Genomic DNA, 18,287 nt, shown 5'->3' on the forward strand with positions numbered 1-18,287 from the left:
CTGCTGAGTGACTGCTGCTCGTCAAACACATTTCATTGCAATGTTGACCCTGTGCTAACTTGCATATGACAAATAAAACTGAAACTGAAACTGAATAATCAAAACATCTATTCTGTGTAAAAAAGTTGTTTCTGTGGCTGATTGTGACTCAGAGAAATTGGATGTCTTTTCATGTTGGGTCTTGGCCCATTAGAGAGGACATAACAGTAATATAGCTGAGTTCTGTACGGTCTGCAGTCATTCAGCTGATTTTTTCTAAAGCAAGTAAAGAGACAGTTTCAGTGATCTGTGTGTGAAGAATTAAAAACATGTAAACTAGTGTCTGTGTCTTTAAATGATGAAATAGATCTGATTTTTGAATTATTTCCTTTGAAGATAAACACATGACTGCATTTTTTTTGTGATGTGGTAAAAAAAAATGTAGGTTTGTTTTAATCCTGAATTCTTTTTTGTTGCTATTGTCTTGAAATTTTCCAGCAGAGCAGCAGCTGATGGCAGCATGTGTTCAGCATGTGTTCAGCATGTGTTCAGCCCACGAGATTCAATGACAACATTTAAAGTTTTGTCTGAGTTTAGCTGCAGGACATTAGCTCACATTCAGTTTTGAAATAGTGGTGAAAACTCTGTGTTTGCAGCCACAGACATGAAGAAATTGGGACAATTACATTTGCATTTATTTTTTCATGTAAGAAACATTTTCTTTGTTTGACTCTGAGTGATTACTGAATATTTTTATAATAGAATTAAAAGATGTTGTGCATGACTTTAGATACCAAACTAAAAAGAAACGGACAGTACTGTTGTAATTATCTTGCAATGTTTTCGATATTAAAATGAAAGAAATGTGTCCAAATTACCGATTACTCTCAATGTGATGGTATCACTCCACTCTGTCCAGGATGAGCTTCTTCCAACGCAGCAGCTGTATCCTCCACTGTCAGACTCAGAAACTGTGATGATTCTGTATTCACTGGATGTTTCACCTATGTTGACTTGGTCTCGTCTCCATCCATACGTCCACTGAGCTCCTTCACCTCCCTGAATCTCACATCTGACAGTGACTGTCTCACCGCTGTATATCTGAGGCCAGGATGGCTGCAGGGTCACAGTGGGCTTAATGGGAACTGTTCACATAAGAATGATCCAGTTAAAAGAAGAGAAACATAAAAATTCATAACATTAGAGTAAAGTGACCATAAAAAAAAAGCCAGCTGTTGTTAAAGTACAATTTTTTTTCACAACAATTTTCAGTTGTGAAAATTTCATCCAATCATTAAAAGATAACTATTAGTCAAAAACATTCATTGGATAGATTTATACACAGTCAGTACATGAAGCTCGTTTTGATACAAGGCCTTGGGAAATAGGGATGCTGATGGTGTCACAGAAGCCTGTGGTGAAAATAAAATTAAATTAAATTAAATTAAATATCACATCAACAGAATTATAAAAATATAGAATTATTATAAATATCTGTCATGGTTTTATTGCTCTTGTAAATAGTAATCGTAAATTTGCTTCCTGATAAAAATTTTGACTTGAAAATCAACAATAACATGTTTTGTTTTCATTAAGGACGCACTGAGCCTAATAATTAATAATTTGACGCATTTAATGTTCTAAGTACTGGTTTGAACAGTGATTCCCTCCATAATTTGGAGAAAGCCATTTTTAACTTGGAAAAAAAATATTTAAACTCATCAGTTTCCTGAATGACGACTGAATCGCTTTCAGTTGTGACTAAACTTGTGTTTCTTCTCCTTCCTCTGCAGGTGTAGATGCCTCCATCAGAGATAGAGATTGCACTCTTAGAGCTAAAAGAAATGATCTTATTTTCAGATGAGGTTTTTCTGAGCTCATATTCTATGTCAGCAGATTCCTTCACATCACAGCTCAGCGTCACACTGCCCCCTGCTGGTGTGGTTGTGCTGTCTGCTGTCAGAGTGGCCTTGATTTTAACTTCTGTAAGTTAGAAAAATATGAGGCTATTATTGTGGTCCTTTTAGTGGAAGAAGGAGAAACCCACCACATCTGCCACACAGATGTTCCAGCTGCAGTTTTATTTCATACTGCAACTGTGAGCAGGTGAGCCTGGTTTCTATCGACACAACCACCACCAGCTGAATAACGTCACTTAAATGAGTGAGTAATACGCCACCTGGTGGTTTGTTCTGAGTGTGACAGAAAGCCTGAGCCTGTGAGCCTGAGCTCAGGGTTTATGGACCCTCAGTTTATAGAAAACTGTCCAAACTCATTTGTGGATCTGTCACAGCAGAACTGCAGTAAAGGTCACGGGTAAGAACACAGACAACTGGAAAGCAGGTGAGCTGTAACTTGACCACATGTCTGTATTTTAAGTGCTTCAAGCAAAACTTTAAGACTTTTCAGCTGATAATATCTGTGCACACAGATGTTTTTACAGATTTGCAAACCTGATTATACACACACAGATAATAATACACATACAAGAGTTTTTATATATATATACACATGACTTTGCTACAGTAAAATCTCCAAACTAAGCTACTATCATAGAAAGACCAAATTAGAGAAAAAGTATTTTGTGTCCATTTTTCCAGTAGAGTCCACAGACTTGTAAATATGTGTCTCTGTAACAATGAGTGGAGTGCAGAGGTGTGAACTCAAATGCAGGAAGTAAAATAACTTAAATAAAACTGAACTTTAATATCTAAACAGACTAAAAATGGAAACATACAAAGAATCCAAACATAAGAAACTAGAAATAAATGCGCTGTCAATATAAACAACTAAGCGATGAACACATGTGAGTGTTCACAGATGCTCTGACAAAGACTGAGGAAAAGACACAGCAGGGCTGTTTATACATGACTGGGAATGAGAAACAGCTGAAAACAAGCAGGAAAATCATAAAGGAGGAAGAAAAATAACACAAAGGATGAAAGAAGCCAAACCTTCAAATTAAAGAGGAAATAATCAAAAAACTAAACAGAGACGAGGAAGAAGCAGTCAGAGTAAAATGATGAAAGACCATGACAGTCATAAATAAATTAATCTGTACTGATGGTACTTTTTCCAGTTTCTTTCACTTGTTACTCTTGTGTATGTGAAGCCTTATTCATTTATAACTTTAACAGCTTTTAAAAGTTTTTCCATGAGGACACTGAGGCAGACAGCATGCCACTGTAAATAACTGAAAGTAAGAATTCAGAATAAGGATCATTAAAATCTTCAGGCAGGACTCTGACTGACTGACCTGTGGTTGAGTCTGTTTTCACTTTAGAGTTACCTGCATTTACCCTAAACTCATCACGCTGTGCTGTAAAAAATAAATGAAATTAAATGGCAGAAAATCTCTATGAAGGTAAAGGACTAATGTAAGATCAGAGCAATATTTAATTAACATATGTCCTTTTGGTATTTCTTTTAATGTTATATCCGTGTGTACTTTGATGAGGATTTTGGGAACTCCAAGAGTTATTACAAAAAAGGACACTAAGGCAGTCAGCACACATGCTAATATAAGTGACATAGTCTGCACTACATACACTCCTGCTGCAATCAGCTGTACCTGAGGTTGTTTGCTCTTCCTCCGATTTATCAGCATCTTGTGAATGAGTAGTGTTATCTGTGAGGATGGACAGATAAATACTCATGAAAATGAAATCAGTCAGTTTCAAGGCAACAAACTCTAGTAAATATAAAGTTTGTGTAGTGGCTGAGTGAAACATCTGCTCACATGGTTGCACTCTTGATATGATCACTTTAATATTTTAACCAATAAATTCAGTGGAGTGTGAGCTGTATCATATAAAATAATTTGTCCCTCAGGTTATTCCTGAAATATAGTTTGTTTTAAGTTTGTTATATAACGGGTTTATTCATCCTGTAAGTAATTGAATCTACAGTATCGCTCAGCACATCTGCTTCTTCCTGGTCTGTCCATGTCAAAGTCCGCCATCTAGTGGTTAAAAAGCAGACGTACAAAGTAATGGCTAGAGCTCCGTGTCTGTGATAGTTCTGCATCTGTTGCTCTTGAGATGGGATAAAGTGTAAGTTTGGGGAGATGATGGATTGTTTCTACATATTAGTGCTCTGTCCTTCTTGTGGGTCTGTGAAGTTTGTTACATTACTACTGTAAGCTAACTGTTTGTGCTTTGTTTTGCCTGTCAGCATAAAACATGTCAGCATGTGGTTCTCCCTACATTACTTGACAGGCTTTGTCCATTTATTGTTAATGTTATGATCTTGCATTGGTCATGTGACATCTGTGCATCTACACTGAGATTAAATGTACCTGCTCTGTTTTGTTGTTACAGTTTTACAGAATGAAAGTGGTACAAATGGTACATCAGTAAAAGCTCTGAAGAACGCCACAGTCTCCACATGGAGCGCTTACTGAAGCCATTTATGTTTAACTGCACAGGCTGAATAGAAGCATTCAGCCTGTGCAGAAGATAACATGTAAACACAGGGAGGATATTATTGAGCACATTATAGGAGATAACAGCTACATATATGAACTGGAAGAAAATAATCATTTCTTACCTTCATCATTTCCACAGATGACAGTACTGAGCACTAAAATAATGAATAAAACATCATCAGACATTATACAAGTGACAAGATCAAAAACAATATAAAGGAAGACTTTTTAAAGATACATTTCCAGATGAACAGTAATCACCAAATTTCTGTGCTTCTGTTTGTCAAACAGGCTCAAACATAATAACTCAAACTGTTGTAACACAGTGTGTAACTATAAGTGATGCAAAAAGCAGCAGTGTATCAAACATTTAGACACTTAAAGAATCACAAGTCTGCTTTGTTCCAGCTCTCAGGTAAACAGGTTAAAGCAGTGACACACTGTAATTCTCACAGATCAGAAACATTTTCATTAATCGCTGCCATTCAAACAATGTCAGACGTGTACTTACAGAAAAAGCCCATCATGCAGAGCAAAGAGTGCCCCATCATCACATCCAGCCTGCTGCACTCTGATCCACAGATAATCTCAAACAGTTTTACTTTACAGAAAAAGGAGAAGTTGTGTTCAACATAGACATGACAAGAGTTTTTCTACAAGCTCTTCTTCTGATTGGTCTCTCTGTGCTTCCTGCCCTTTCACACAAAACTCAAACAGCTCCTGTAGCTTTGACCGCAGCAGTTGGTTGACATGTTTATATTTCCTGTCCACTGCAAACATCGAAGTTTGTTTCTTGTGTTGTGTTGTTTCCTTTCTCTATAATATGCAAAGCCGTTCTGTTGCTTCATTTCAGGACATATCTTTTGCCCTTTTGGGGGATTTTTTGGGTGCAGTATCCTTTATTATTTGTCTCCTGGCAGGTCTCTGCAGACTGGGAGTCTCTGAGAGTGAATATACCAAAACACCTTTTCTACTTTGGTGCCTGTATTTTCACTAAAGCCTTTTTAAATCATTTTTCTCCTTTTAATTGTTTAACAGAGGAATTCAAGTTAATTTTTACTTTAGGCTGCATTAAAATGTATTTATTTTATTTGACTCTTAGCTGAAACATCATCATGCAGTACTATAGTGAAAAGGCTCCTTTGACCTCAGGCCTGTGAAAGTTTTCACCTTGTGGTTAAATTCTGGTTTTAAGTTTGGTGGAGACCCAAACACAGGAAATGACTCAGTGTGTGGCTGAAGTGAGACTAAAGACCTTTATGTTTCACCAACTAAAGAACAATTAAATTCATAGATAAATGTATTATGTGTTGTCATTTCAAAGTAAAGCAGGAACTCATTTATTCTGCAGACTGTTCTTTGTCTTGCTTTGACATGTATGTACAGATGCACACTGACCTTAGACTCTGACTACATGTAAACACAATAAAACAAACTGATGATGTGAAATAATGATGTTTGTGTTGAACACCACATGTTACAAACCAAGACCGTGTGATTCTGTCCAGAGTCAGTTCAAAAAGCAGACCCACATCCAGAGCAGGACTCAGAGTATCAAACAAAGGTGACCTTTATTATGAAGCTGATAGTTTCAGGCCTCAATGGTAACAAATGAAGAAAACTGGGTTACAGATAACTGATCACAGGAACACAGAGACTTACCTGTGGGTCATCACAAAATCTCTATTGAGATCACAAAAGTGTCAACTTACACCCTCCAGTCAACATAAATAAAAAACTGAGACTTAAACACTGTGTGATTCCACAGGCGTTAATCTGTCTGTCCAAATAATTCAGTTATGTGTGGACTAATATATCAGAAGTATACTCTGGTGTATTACCTACAACATGACTGTACACAGATGTTTTTTCTGTGTATCTAATGTTATAATAATTATTCCTGATAGACTTTTACCTTTATTTTTACTCATGTTGCCATAGTAACTTTAAATCTTAAAAACATGCTGAGAAAATGCACAAAGCATTGCAACAAACCACATGTTGCGTCATCGTGTTAAACAGTTCACTTATAACTGGACCAAGCTTCCAGTTCCCCTTTACACTTACTGAGGTTTGTTAACAAGAATAAGACAGCACCACATTCACACCAGAGTTTTTGAAGTGTTTTAGAGCAGTGGGTTGATGTGGATGGTTGTTTGTCCTTGTGCATTTATGTGCATGTGATCATAGCCCTGGGCCCTGTCCTCAGGTTGTGACGGGTCCCTGGTCTCTGGGAGGGTCGGCTGCCCGTTGCTTCTGGTTCTCAGAGGCTCTCCTCATGGGGGCTCCGTCTTCCTTCTGCTGTCTTTCAGGTGCTGTTTGTTTTCTGTATCGTTACCTCTTTTCTCTTTCTCTCTCTTTCCTTCTCTTTCGTTCTACTTTCTTTTCCATACCTCCCCACCTGTCAGCTCTGACACTGTTACAGTAAAGATGTGTAATCTTTTTTTCTTTTACTTTAATACCTGTAAATAGTTAATGGAGCAGTTAAAGCACAGTTTCTATAATGAACTGTTCTTCCTCATTTTAACTCTGCAGGCTGATGAAGAAAACAACAAAAGATCATTGAGGTTTGTTTCAGTGCAGAGATGGTGCAGATACTGTAGCTCTGTGCGAACTTGCAGTTATACAAATAACAATGTTTACACAATATTTTCCATCAGTCACGTCTTTTTGAGAAGTGATCCTTCCTGTCACAGTCTGATCTACAGGTCAGAGTTTAAACACTTTCTGCATATGTTCATGGTTTCAGTCATTAAAGTTTTACATCTTACTGACATGTTAATATTCTAAAGTATTGTCCTCATCAGGGTATGAAGAGGACAATAAAGTGCAGTGTGCTTTAGGATCTGGTCCTGTCCTTATGTTTGCTGGATACTGATGCTACACAAAACACTGTTGGCTCAAACCACAGGCTGCATTTCCTCTTTACCATGTGGCTGAGATGAAAATGAGGCCTTTCAGTGGATTAAAAATAAACCTGTGGCAGAATAGACGGTAACCACCAACAACCCTTTACACACATGTCGGCACTGTTCCTGCCGACATGTGTGTCGGCTTTATTCTGTATTGTCATGTTTGCAGTTTGATCTTTAATGAATAGGTAGAATTAGAAGAATAGAATTTTTTAATTTTGAACATGCAAATATAACTGAAATAACAAGAGAAAAAAGAAAAAGAAAAAAAAACTTAAAAATCATCAAGTTTTCATGTAAATCTGTCTACAGAATGTGTGTGCTCGAAAAGAAGTAGGATGAAGTTTACACTTTTCCTGTTCCTACACCATTATTTCAAATTTCATTGCTTACAAATCCATATCCAGGATTCAATATTATTTGATCCATACATGTTTAACTATTTACAAGTCTAACACATGAACATACACAAATAAAACCATTTTTAGCACGTAAACCAAAACAACAACAAACTACATTTTTACATAAGCTAAGCATCCTGTGTTTAACATCTGCTTAATCTCTGAGCTTAATTTATGTAAAAAACACCTTAATGAACACTTAAGCTTGGGTTACTCTGGCCTTGATCTTAGACTTGTAGTCAAGACTGCCTAAACCGAAATCAAGGCAAAACCAAGACCAAGTCGAGTCGAGACCGTGACCGAGACAAAAAAGTCCTTAAACTGCAGCCAGATGCTGCTTCGTTTACGGGTGTCAGGCATATTTATGTGTTTTTGCGATGCACTCGCACAGCCCTCCTCACCGCTGTCTACTGTCTCACTCACTTACTGAGAGGACAGACGCACGCTCCACTTGACTGCCGCGTCTCTCACCCTCTCTGTTTTTCACATAATGATATTATCCTATATCCTCGCATGTGATTGGCCACAATATGGAGGGATTGGAGCATAACTGAGCCACTGTGTGAGAGCTGAGCAGCGAAAAGAAATTAAGTTAGGAGCTGGCGCTCGCTCAATGGGAGTCGACTCTTCTGATTCACTACAAAGCACTCTCTGAGCACGGCTCTTAGAGCTGATGCTTTTGAAATGACTGAAAGATTTATTAGGCTGTGTTTTGCGTTTTGTTCAAAAAAGAATGACTTGAAATGACCACTGAAAAAAATATATATCACATATGCAGGACACCTTAAACTAGTTTTTTAATTAAGCAGCAAGGCAGAACACAATCAGGGCTGTATCAAGACACGAGGACTAAACCCCAATTCAACCAGACCCAGAACTGATCCAGAATTAAAACAGGACTACAACAGTTCAAAATCAGGACTACTTAGGACTTAACCAAGACAGAACTAGAATCAAAACTAGATGATAGTCGCACTAAAAATCATCATAGACCTGCACTACACTTATTTTTTAATTCTACCAAAGTACACTATTTAGATTCAGAAAAGTTTATATAATTATTGGTCTCGAGACATCCAACTCTATTTGATCTATAAAAATGAGGACACAATGAGAGAACTCAGTCACTGAGAGGAAAATTTCCTATATTCATGCATTTTATTATTTTTGAACAATCGTGTGAATTTTTGTATTGATGTACTTTTATTGATTACATCTGTACAGGTGTTCCACACACTAACTCCTCTGCTGTGATATTTTATATTTGTCCTTACTACTGGCTTGCTGAACATAAGGATTCCTCTCAGGTCATGACTATTTGGTCTTATTTGGAACAAGCTTTGAATGTTGTGGGGCAAAGATTTATTTGCTGCTTTGTTTATTGTTTGCGCAGTTCTGAGGTCAACCAAATCTTTAAAACTGAGAATATTTAATTTGATAAAAAGTAGATTTGATGGTTCTCTTGAATTAGTTTTATTTGTTATGCTTATTGCTCTTTTTTGCAGAATTTATATTGGATGGGTGTTTGTTTTATACGTGTTTCCCCACACTTCCACACAGTATGTCATGTACAGCAGTATAATAGAACAATAGAAAGTATATAATGATGTTTGATTGATGAGATCATTAACCTTGTAGAGAATTGCCAGAGACTTTGATATTTTGCCTTTGATATAAGTAAAGTGGTAAATCCAGGATAGTTTGTGATGTATTATCACACCGAGGAATTTTATTTCAGATACTCTGTCTAATTCAATGTTATTTATTGTCAGTTTACTATTGGTAGAATATATGCGATTCCCAAATATTATGAATTTTGTTTTGCTCAGGTTCAATGTTAATTTATATGGTCAAACCAGGTCTTCAGATTATAATTCATTTTCTAGTTCATTCAGACGTTGCTCCAAGTTACTTCCACAGCACAGTAAGTTTGCATCATCTGCAAATAATGTTACTTTCAAAGAGTTTGAAATTGCACATATCTCATTAATGTACAATATGAAAAGCAGTGGCCCCAAAACTGATCCTTGGGGATCCCCACACACAACGGGTTTCAATTTTGGCATTTATGGCATTTATTTGGGTAAATTGTTTATTGTTTTTAAGGTAACTGTTAACCCATAATATTGCCACCCCTCTGATCCCATATGTACATAGTTTGTTAAGTAAAATGTTGTGATCAACTGTATCAAATGCTTTCTTTAAATCCAAAAAACTCCGACAGCATATTCTTTGTTTTCAAAACAGTTGTTACTGTATTTATAAACTCCATTAAGGCATGCGTTGTGGTCCTTTTGGGTCTAAATTCATACTGCTGGTTCATATAGTACATTGTTTTTTGTGATAAAGTCATATAATCTATTGTAAAATGCTTTTTCCAGTATCTTAGAGAACTGCAGTAGTAGAGAGATGGGCCGATAGTTTGTGAGAAAATGTTTATCTCCAGCTTTATATATTGGAACTATTTTTGCAATTTTCATCTTATCAGGAAATAAACCACTTTGTAATGACAGATTACAAATGTAGGTAAATTCTTTCACAATACATCCAATAATATCTTCAATTAAGTCCATATCAATGCCATCACAGTCAGTTGATTTCTTGGAGTTAAAGGATGTAACTGCATCAATAATTTCCTCTTCATCTACTCCCCTCATAAACATTGAGTTTGCTACATTCATAGTTTTAGTTTTAGAAGGGTTTCCAGTTTTTTACAATTTCTTTAGCCAAGCCAGGACCAACAATAAGAACAGAGTCATTAAAACCATTTGCATTTTTTTATGTCACTAGTGTCTTTGTCATGAAATGTCTTTAAATTTAATCCTGTCAGACAGGATTGGAAGGTTGATAGTTCGACCGCCTTCTGCTCCAGTCTGCGTGCCAAATATCCTTGGGCAAGATATTAACCCCAAGCTGCTCTCCGATCCGTCTACTGGAGTGTGAATATGTGATAGAAAGCAAGTAAATAGAAAAAAGTGCTTGGGTGAATTGGGCAAGTTGTATAAAGGGCTTTGAGTGCTCAGAGTAAAAAAGCGCTGTATAAGAACCAAACCATTTATCAGACATTACATGTCCTTCACACCTCGATGCTCTTCCTGATTGTGTTGTTTTCTCTCTCTTCAGTTCTTTCCCTGCAGGATGGTGGCCCTCTCTTTTTGTCTGATGCTCGCTGTCTGCATCACTTATTCTCTGAGGTAGTAGAAAAACATATAATCAGTAGGCAGGGAGTGAATGTTAGTTACAGATGATCTTACACACCACCTCAACAAAGTATAGTATAGTTTGTATAGGTGTATAGGTTAGCCTGTAAGCCTCTGTATACACACACACAAACAACAACAAAGTAAAGAATCAACAGCATATTGTAACAAAAGGCCATGCAGCAGGTGTAGTTGGCCTCTTAGTCTTAGTTTTGTCTTAGTTTTAAAAACTAGTGTTATTGAAGCTAAGTTATTCCTCACAAATCAGCTCTGAGCCCGAGGGACTGAAAAGAAACAACTTAAACTTTCATTGCTGCAGAAAAAGATTCACTGACTTTGTGATTTTTTGCTTATTTTCCAGCAAAGACCAGAAGTTCAAACTTGTGGCCTTTTTGACTTATTTCAACTCTGTTTATGTAGAGATGCTGACACCATGTGGACAAATGCTATTATTGTAGGTTTGTGGGTTACAAATGCTTTTAGCATGGCAAACCATATAAGTAATAGTAATACTGTTTCAGTGTGGAAATATCTGTGTGTCCGTTATTCCAGTAAGTGTTTTTATTCATCATTTCTATGAGGAAAAGAAGAAGGGAAAATGTTTCGACATTAAAGTGGCAAATTTATGAGAAAAAAGTGGCCCTTTAGTGCTGAACTGCCATCGACTGCAGTACAGTAACTGATACTCAATGTCTCATTTACAACAGAGACCTGTTTCAGACAAACATATTTAAATGACAACAACAGCATGTTTGTGATATCAGTGTTGTGACCTGTATATTGCATAATTCAGAAATGATATGCTCACTCATACAAACAGTCACAGACTTTTTTCATTATTTTAATCCTGTAAGGAGACAAAAGTGATCCAGAGGAAATGTTTTAAGTGCACTGACGTCTGCTGCATCAGCAGTAAGATTATTTCTAAATTATTGAACCTAAAATCTTCAAGATTTAAGACGAGGATTATTTCGAAGGCTTAACTGGTGCAAAAGGTCAAAACTCAAGATACGATTAAGAGATTTGTTAACATATATTTGATTATTTTATTTTTTTATCCTTTTCCTCTATGACATTACTTTGCTTTTATTTGGGCCAGAAACAAAAGTAGGCTAAATAAATAAGTTTGAAAGAGAGATTATTTTGAAGTAAGAAAGTTTAAAAAAAAATCACACTTTTTTTTTTTTTTTAAATAAAAGTGTTAAAAGTAAGATCGATTTTAAAAAAAGATTGCTATGGTTACTGCAGGATGCTGCCTATAAGTTTGCTTAGAGGCGTGAGAAAAAAAACAAACACCAAAGAACCAAAATGTCAGCTCTTTCAAACAACAAGGATTTTATTTCTTACAGTTTTACTGACAACAAACTGAATTTATATAATTTATTAGGCAAAAAATTTTAAACAAAAGCAAAGTCAAGCAGTGAATAGCTGTTGTTATGAATTAAAAAAACACATTCTTCTTTTTCCAAATATTAGATAAAACAGTAAAGAGTGGAGTGTGTTGTAACACATATTTAAAGTGTTGGAGTTGCACGTTTCTAGGATGTAATCCAGCTCATTACCAAAACTGTCTTTTAATAATTTTACAGAGAGCACAGGCAGCGGAAAAACAGAACAACACAACCAAAGATTTTACAAAAACATCAGATGATGTCAGGAAACAGACCAGTTTACTGTTGTTTAGTATAATAGTTGTGGTGGCAGATTTCTTTTCTCATATATTGATCACATATTTAATTATATCACATTAGTTATAGTAATATCACTTTCTCACTTTACCATAGTAAGAGCACTCCTGACACTACTTTACATGCATGTGGAAAGTTAACACAGTGAGGCCATTGTAATGGGAGACATTAAACAGATAGTGAGGCTCCTTCTGCTTATCAGGGATGTAAATCCTTAGGTGAAGGCTAAGCAGAAAACAAGGTCATAATTCTCTCTGTGCGGGAGGAGGTATAGCCCCCCGTGAGAGGGACCAACATGTAAGAGTTTGAGGAATGTTCTTTGTCTGTGTCTCTGTATATAAGATGTAAGGGCGGTGGCCACAATTCAGAGATGGTCCTGGTGTTTCACTGGGATGCGCTCTCCACATTGCAATGTGTTTATTAAACCCACTTCAAATCAAGCTCACTGGGTGTGTTGCAGGTTATTGTTAAAATTTCCATAACAATTTGGCGTCACGAACAGAATTCCTCACGTGAGTTTCGCTGAATCGCAGGTACGCGGTGACTGACCATCCTGGGGGAAAATTGCCCCAGTCCCACCGTTCTTTTGTTTTCAAAAAAGGGGGAACCGCTAGAGGCCTTCAGCGACTCACACATGCAGGAATTTAATGAACTATGAGGAAAGAAATGGGAAAAGAATCTGCAACGGTGAGCTGTTTTGATTTGGGGGGAGTTTTCAAGCGGACCTCAAAAAGGGAAAACCTCAAAAAAGCGACACCTAAATTATGGATTGTCGTGGGAAGGATTTTTCTGTCCTTGGGAAGGACTCTTCTGTCCTTGGGTTTATGGTTTTTAGCACTTTGTACCGAAGCAAAGGCTGCAGAGGGGACGCCCGGCTGCAATGGGTGCTGAGCTCAGCAAAGCGGCTACAGGAGCTGTGGGGAGGTTGTGTCCCTAGAGGTGGTCTGGGTGAAAACTCCAAATGGGTGAAGTATGTGTTATGTAAGAGAAAGATGTTGACAGGGATAAGAGTTTTTTGTTTGTTTGTAGTTTTTTTTAAGTTGTTGTTGGTTTTGTTGTTTTTTTGTTTTTTGTTTTGGATGGACCACTGGGAGGGAAACCTCAGGAATACGACGCGTGATTTCAGGACTGTTGTGGGAAGGACTCTGTCCTTAGTTTATGGTGTTTAACACTTTTGCACCACAAGGAAAAGGCTGGACGGCCAACGCGCTTCTCCACAAAGCTGAGGTCAGCAGTACAGCCACCTCCGGGTGGTCCGGGCAAATCCAGGTTTTGATTGCATGATTTTTTTTTCTCTTTCAGAAATATGGGAAAGAATACATGCAGTATGAAGTGTGTAGAAACTGAGGAATGCAGTAAAGAGAAGTGTGTGTGTGTGAGAAGTGCTGTGGGTGTGTGTATAACCGAGAGTGATGGAAAGAGATGTGTTAAAATGTGGATAGAAGAATAAGAGAGGGAAAGTGTTAATGAGCAGTGATGAAAATGATATTAAATAAATGTTTTAGTGTGTTAGTACAGGTGGCTACGGAACTGGATCAATGTCCTCCACAAGCACAGCGGCCGGAGCAAAATGATAGATTAACATAATTGGAACCACACCCAGCCCGTGTTTTGGCTGAATATTACACAGCTTCACTCCATGTACACCTTACACTGAAGAACAAGCTTCGAGGACAATCAATCTCTCCCTGAAGACAAAATGCAGTTTGAGAGCAACGGCGTCGACTTCAAGAGTCAACAAGGTGAACCGAACGCAGCACTGCCCTAAACCTTAAAGGGTTCAGCGGCATGTACAAATACCATGGATGAATGGAAGCATGCGCTCCCAATCACAAGCTGGGAGGTTCACCAGCGACATCACTGTGTGTGAATGGACTTGAGAAGACTGTCTGAGTTTCACATTTGCCATACTGGGAGCTGAAATGGCAGAGGAAGAGACTGAAAAGAGTGAAAGACAAAAGGCAAAGCTGAAGAAGAACGACCCACTGGGGCCCTGACAAGCCACAACTGTGAACTGCTGCAGATGTGGGAGAGAGACAGAAGCTGTGAGAAGTGGGGAGAAGAGAGCATGGAGGAAAAATGAAGTCTGTTGTTGTTAATGTGAGAACACATGAAAATTCGGTTGGAAAACTGTGGCCGACTGTCTTGTGGAGGATGATAAAGAGTCCGTAGGATTGCAACAAAGGTAAAACTAAAACTCACACAAACACACATAAACAGAGAAAAGTGAAGGAAAGGCAGTTTTAAGGACATGCCCTGCTGAATCTGCACCTCCACTGCACACACATGTATTAAACCTGCCTACTAACACACACACATGCAATGAAGATCAGCTTGTTATCTGTCATCAGTGTTAAAATTGTGTAAATTTAACAGACACTTGTTATCAAACGCTGAGTGTATCCACTGCTGACAATTAACTCTCCAGGTTGCAGGACAACAGTTTAACTTCTGTGAAGGGGGAAAAAAAAAAAATTCTGGTTTGACCAACCAGTGATCAGACAATAAATTTAGTTGTTAATATAGTAAATTGTGAAATGTTTTCTGCTTGATTGGTGCAGCACAAGTAATTTACTGTATGAAGGAAATTCTATTTTGTGATAATATTTTGAACATGCATTTCTGTTGTCCTGTCATCTTAGTGGGTTATGAGTTGACATGCAAATTAGTTGATTGTTACTAGATCAGGGAAGGATGACTGGATTATAAAACAAGTGAATAAGATGTAGCAGAGGGTTGAAATTAGTTTCCTGTTTCTGATGTATGGGTGAAGCTTGCATTCAGATACACACTCTGATTACATGAGAACAAACTTGTTTTGTGAAATACATGACAACATGCTACACGTTTTATGTTTGGGGGAAAAAAAAGGAAAGAAAAGTTAAATGAAATGATTGGGTCTGTGAAAATGAAAAATAAGTTAAAAAATGGTGAACATTAGTGTTGTGTGAACTGTGCAGCTGCTAATAAAAAAAGGGGGACATTTTCTCTGTGTATTTAGCAGGTGGAACTATGTTGGTTGGCCCCGACTTTCCAGAATTGTGTGATATTCTGGAGCACTTGTGGGCAACCAGTAAATATGATGTGGGGAAAATGAACAAAGGTAGTGACTCTTAAGTCTGATTTCAGACCATGTAAGCATCAGTTGTTAATTAAAGCCAGAAGCAGTGACTGCAGCACTGCATGGCAGGTTCTAATCCCTACAGCCTGTTGTTTCACCTGAAGGCAAAACTTTTCCTGTGATTTTTCCGGCAGATTTGGGGGTTTTGTTTTAGTACCAGACTGATTCTGCCAGTTAGGTTTGGATCGTTTTCTTTTTCTAAGAGAAAGACTGGGTTTTGGGTTTGGTTTTTTTTAACACTTAGACATGTCTGGAACTATGCCTAATATGTTTTTTATTTGTAACAGTGCACTTAGGAAAAAACCTGCCAGGTATCATCCCTCTGGGGGCGATATTTTGTGTGTTGATGATTTAAAAGCAGGCCTGCAAGATTGGGAGTAAAAGCGCTATAAAATACTTTAATTGAGAGCAAATATAAGGTGAGCTTCTCTAGATTACAATGGGCTTCTGAGGAAATTCACCTACCTAGGACGCTGACCATATTAGATGGTAAATCCTGTGTTTAAAAGGATTGTAGCGATTCAATCCACTTCAAAAGCAATAAGAATTGCTTTTGTTTTTGGAATGACAAAATATTGCTGTCAGTGGACATTTAAATTCGTGCGCGGTTTTCCACTATCAGCAATGATCATTATGAATGCATGTGACTAGATGAATGCATGTGATTGGTATAAATGCAAATGCAGAGGACTGTGGCTGGAGTGATGATGTGGACTAAATGTGACTGACTTGAAATTGAGAAGACGGTAACTATTTTAGGATTAGTCACTTCTAATGCCTAATCCACCCAAACAGTGAAAAAAAGGGTGGATGTATGTGTTTTTGTTTGCTTGTTTTTGCAGAAGCAGAAGGATGACAGAGACCAGAGGAGGAGAGACTGTAGGTTTACAAGAGTGTGGGCAAACTTAACCCTTTAGCTGCTACTTTTCTGTTTTACTGATTTTGTGTGAAAGAAACTGTTTTTACTGGCTGCTTGTTGGTTATAGTAACACACTGTATTGTTGGAAGATGTCAAATGTTAGAAGTTGGCAGAAAACATAGCGCCCTTGAAGAGCGTGCAGAGAAGGCCAGCCCACATCAGCAGCAGTTAAGCTACGCTCTGATGAACGGCTTTCACCCACCCACTGCTGACTTCATTAGGAAACAAAATTTTAATCAAAACACAGACGGGTCCGTTGAATGCATGAATTGGGCTCGCCATGTGCAGGGAGTTATTACAAATTTAAAAAAAGAAGTCACAAAGCTCTGACCATAGATTTAATTGAGGTGGATAAATGCTAAAAGTAGTGAGGTTGCACCTCCACATGACGACAGGGTGGATGTATCTATGTGTGTTTCTCTGTTTTTAAAGGAGTGGAAAGATGACAGCAACATCCTAGGTTGCGTGCTGATTTAACCTTTTAAATGCCACTTTCTGTGTCTGTGAATTTTCCAGCAGAGTGTTATTTATGACCTAGTATTGCCAAATGCAGAGGTCACTTTGAGAAAGTGTGTATACACCTGCGCATGGCTAACATTTACATTCTCTTTTCTACAGCAGAGGGTTCATCATGTGATCTGATTCTGTGATTTATAGCAGGACACACAACTGGTTAATTTTTTTTTTTTTTTTTCACAGGATTACTGGGTTTATGTGTGAAGGCAACTGTGATTACAGGTTATATTTTGGTTATGCAATTACACTATGTTGTTGAGAAAATGTTGGAGAAAATGTGAATACAATGTGAAACACACTGTGTTTGAAACCAGTGCTACTTCTTTTACAGCAGAGTGTTAACTTTATGAACTTTTTGCAGCACCTCTGGAATCTGCTGATCCAGGACTGACCTCCGGGATGCTTCATGTGTTTTGCTAATGTTTGTTTCTCTCTAAGAGTGCTTGTGAGGGATTCAGCACAGACAGACAAGTGATGTTAGAGTAGAAGTGCAGTGATTGTGTGACATTTTTAGTGTTGGGCTCATTATCTGATTACTGTTGAGCTCATAGTGATGAAAAGTGTGAGTGACATTGCTTAAGGAAAGTCACTGGTTACAGTAATGCTGAATAATCACATGGGATGATCCATGTCTGGGGCGAATTATGGCAATAATTGTGGTTTGATGATTTGAGAAAACCTGCACATGATACTTGTCTTTGATGCTGAATACTTTATTACTCTTATGATCTACAATTGTTTGCAAGTGTGAAGTTTGATTTACCTTCCAGATCTTGTTGTGTGTATGCAGGCTCCTGGCAGAGCCAGGTGTTAAGCAAACTTAATATGCAAAAACACTGACATCTTTTATTGCAGGGTTACAGAGCTGCTCCGGAGGAGACGCCCTGATGTTGCATTGGAAATGATCTAACTAACCCTTTTCTTTAAGAAAGGAGCCTAGTTCTGATGAGTTGCCTCATGGGAGTGTCCATGCGTCAAGAGGAGGGATTCCAGGTTTAACATGAAACAATGTAACATGAAACAATGCTTTCTGTGTTTTCCATGAGGTTTTCATGATGATTTTCTCCATGGCTTTTTACTGTGACTTGTGGGATTAACATGTTATGGACAGGTATTAAACCTATA

The 18,287-nt window shown here is 37.7% G+C and overlaps 1 protein-coding gene across 2 annotated transcripts in view; it reads right to left on the reverse strand.

The window, feature by feature from the left end:
• LOC116328675 (immunoglobulin superfamily member 1-like) overlaps window positions 1-18,287 on the reverse strand; it is a 228,760-nt gene that overhangs the window by 148,981 nt on the left and 61,492 nt on the right. Inside the window, exons 3-4 of one of the 2 annotated variants that reach the window (XM_039609716.1) lie at window positions 3,551-3,607; window positions 858-1,124 (exon numbers count right to left, since the gene is read on the reverse strand). In XM_039609716.1, coding sequence (XP_039465650.1) covers window positions 858-1,124; window positions 3,551-3,607 — 324 coding nt within the window. The remainder of the gene's footprint in view (window positions 1-857; window positions 1,125-3,550; window positions 3,608-18,287) is intronic. The other variant, XM_039609717.1, reaches the window with a different exon arrangement.

Source organism: Oreochromis aureus, linkage group 3 (assembly GCF_013358895.1).
Source record: "Oreochromis aureus strain Israel breed Guangdong linkage group 3, ZZ_aureus, whole genome shotgun sequence".
Lineage (NCBI taxonomy): Eukaryota > Metazoa > Chordata > Actinopteri > Cichliformes > Cichlidae > Oreochromis > Oreochromis aureus.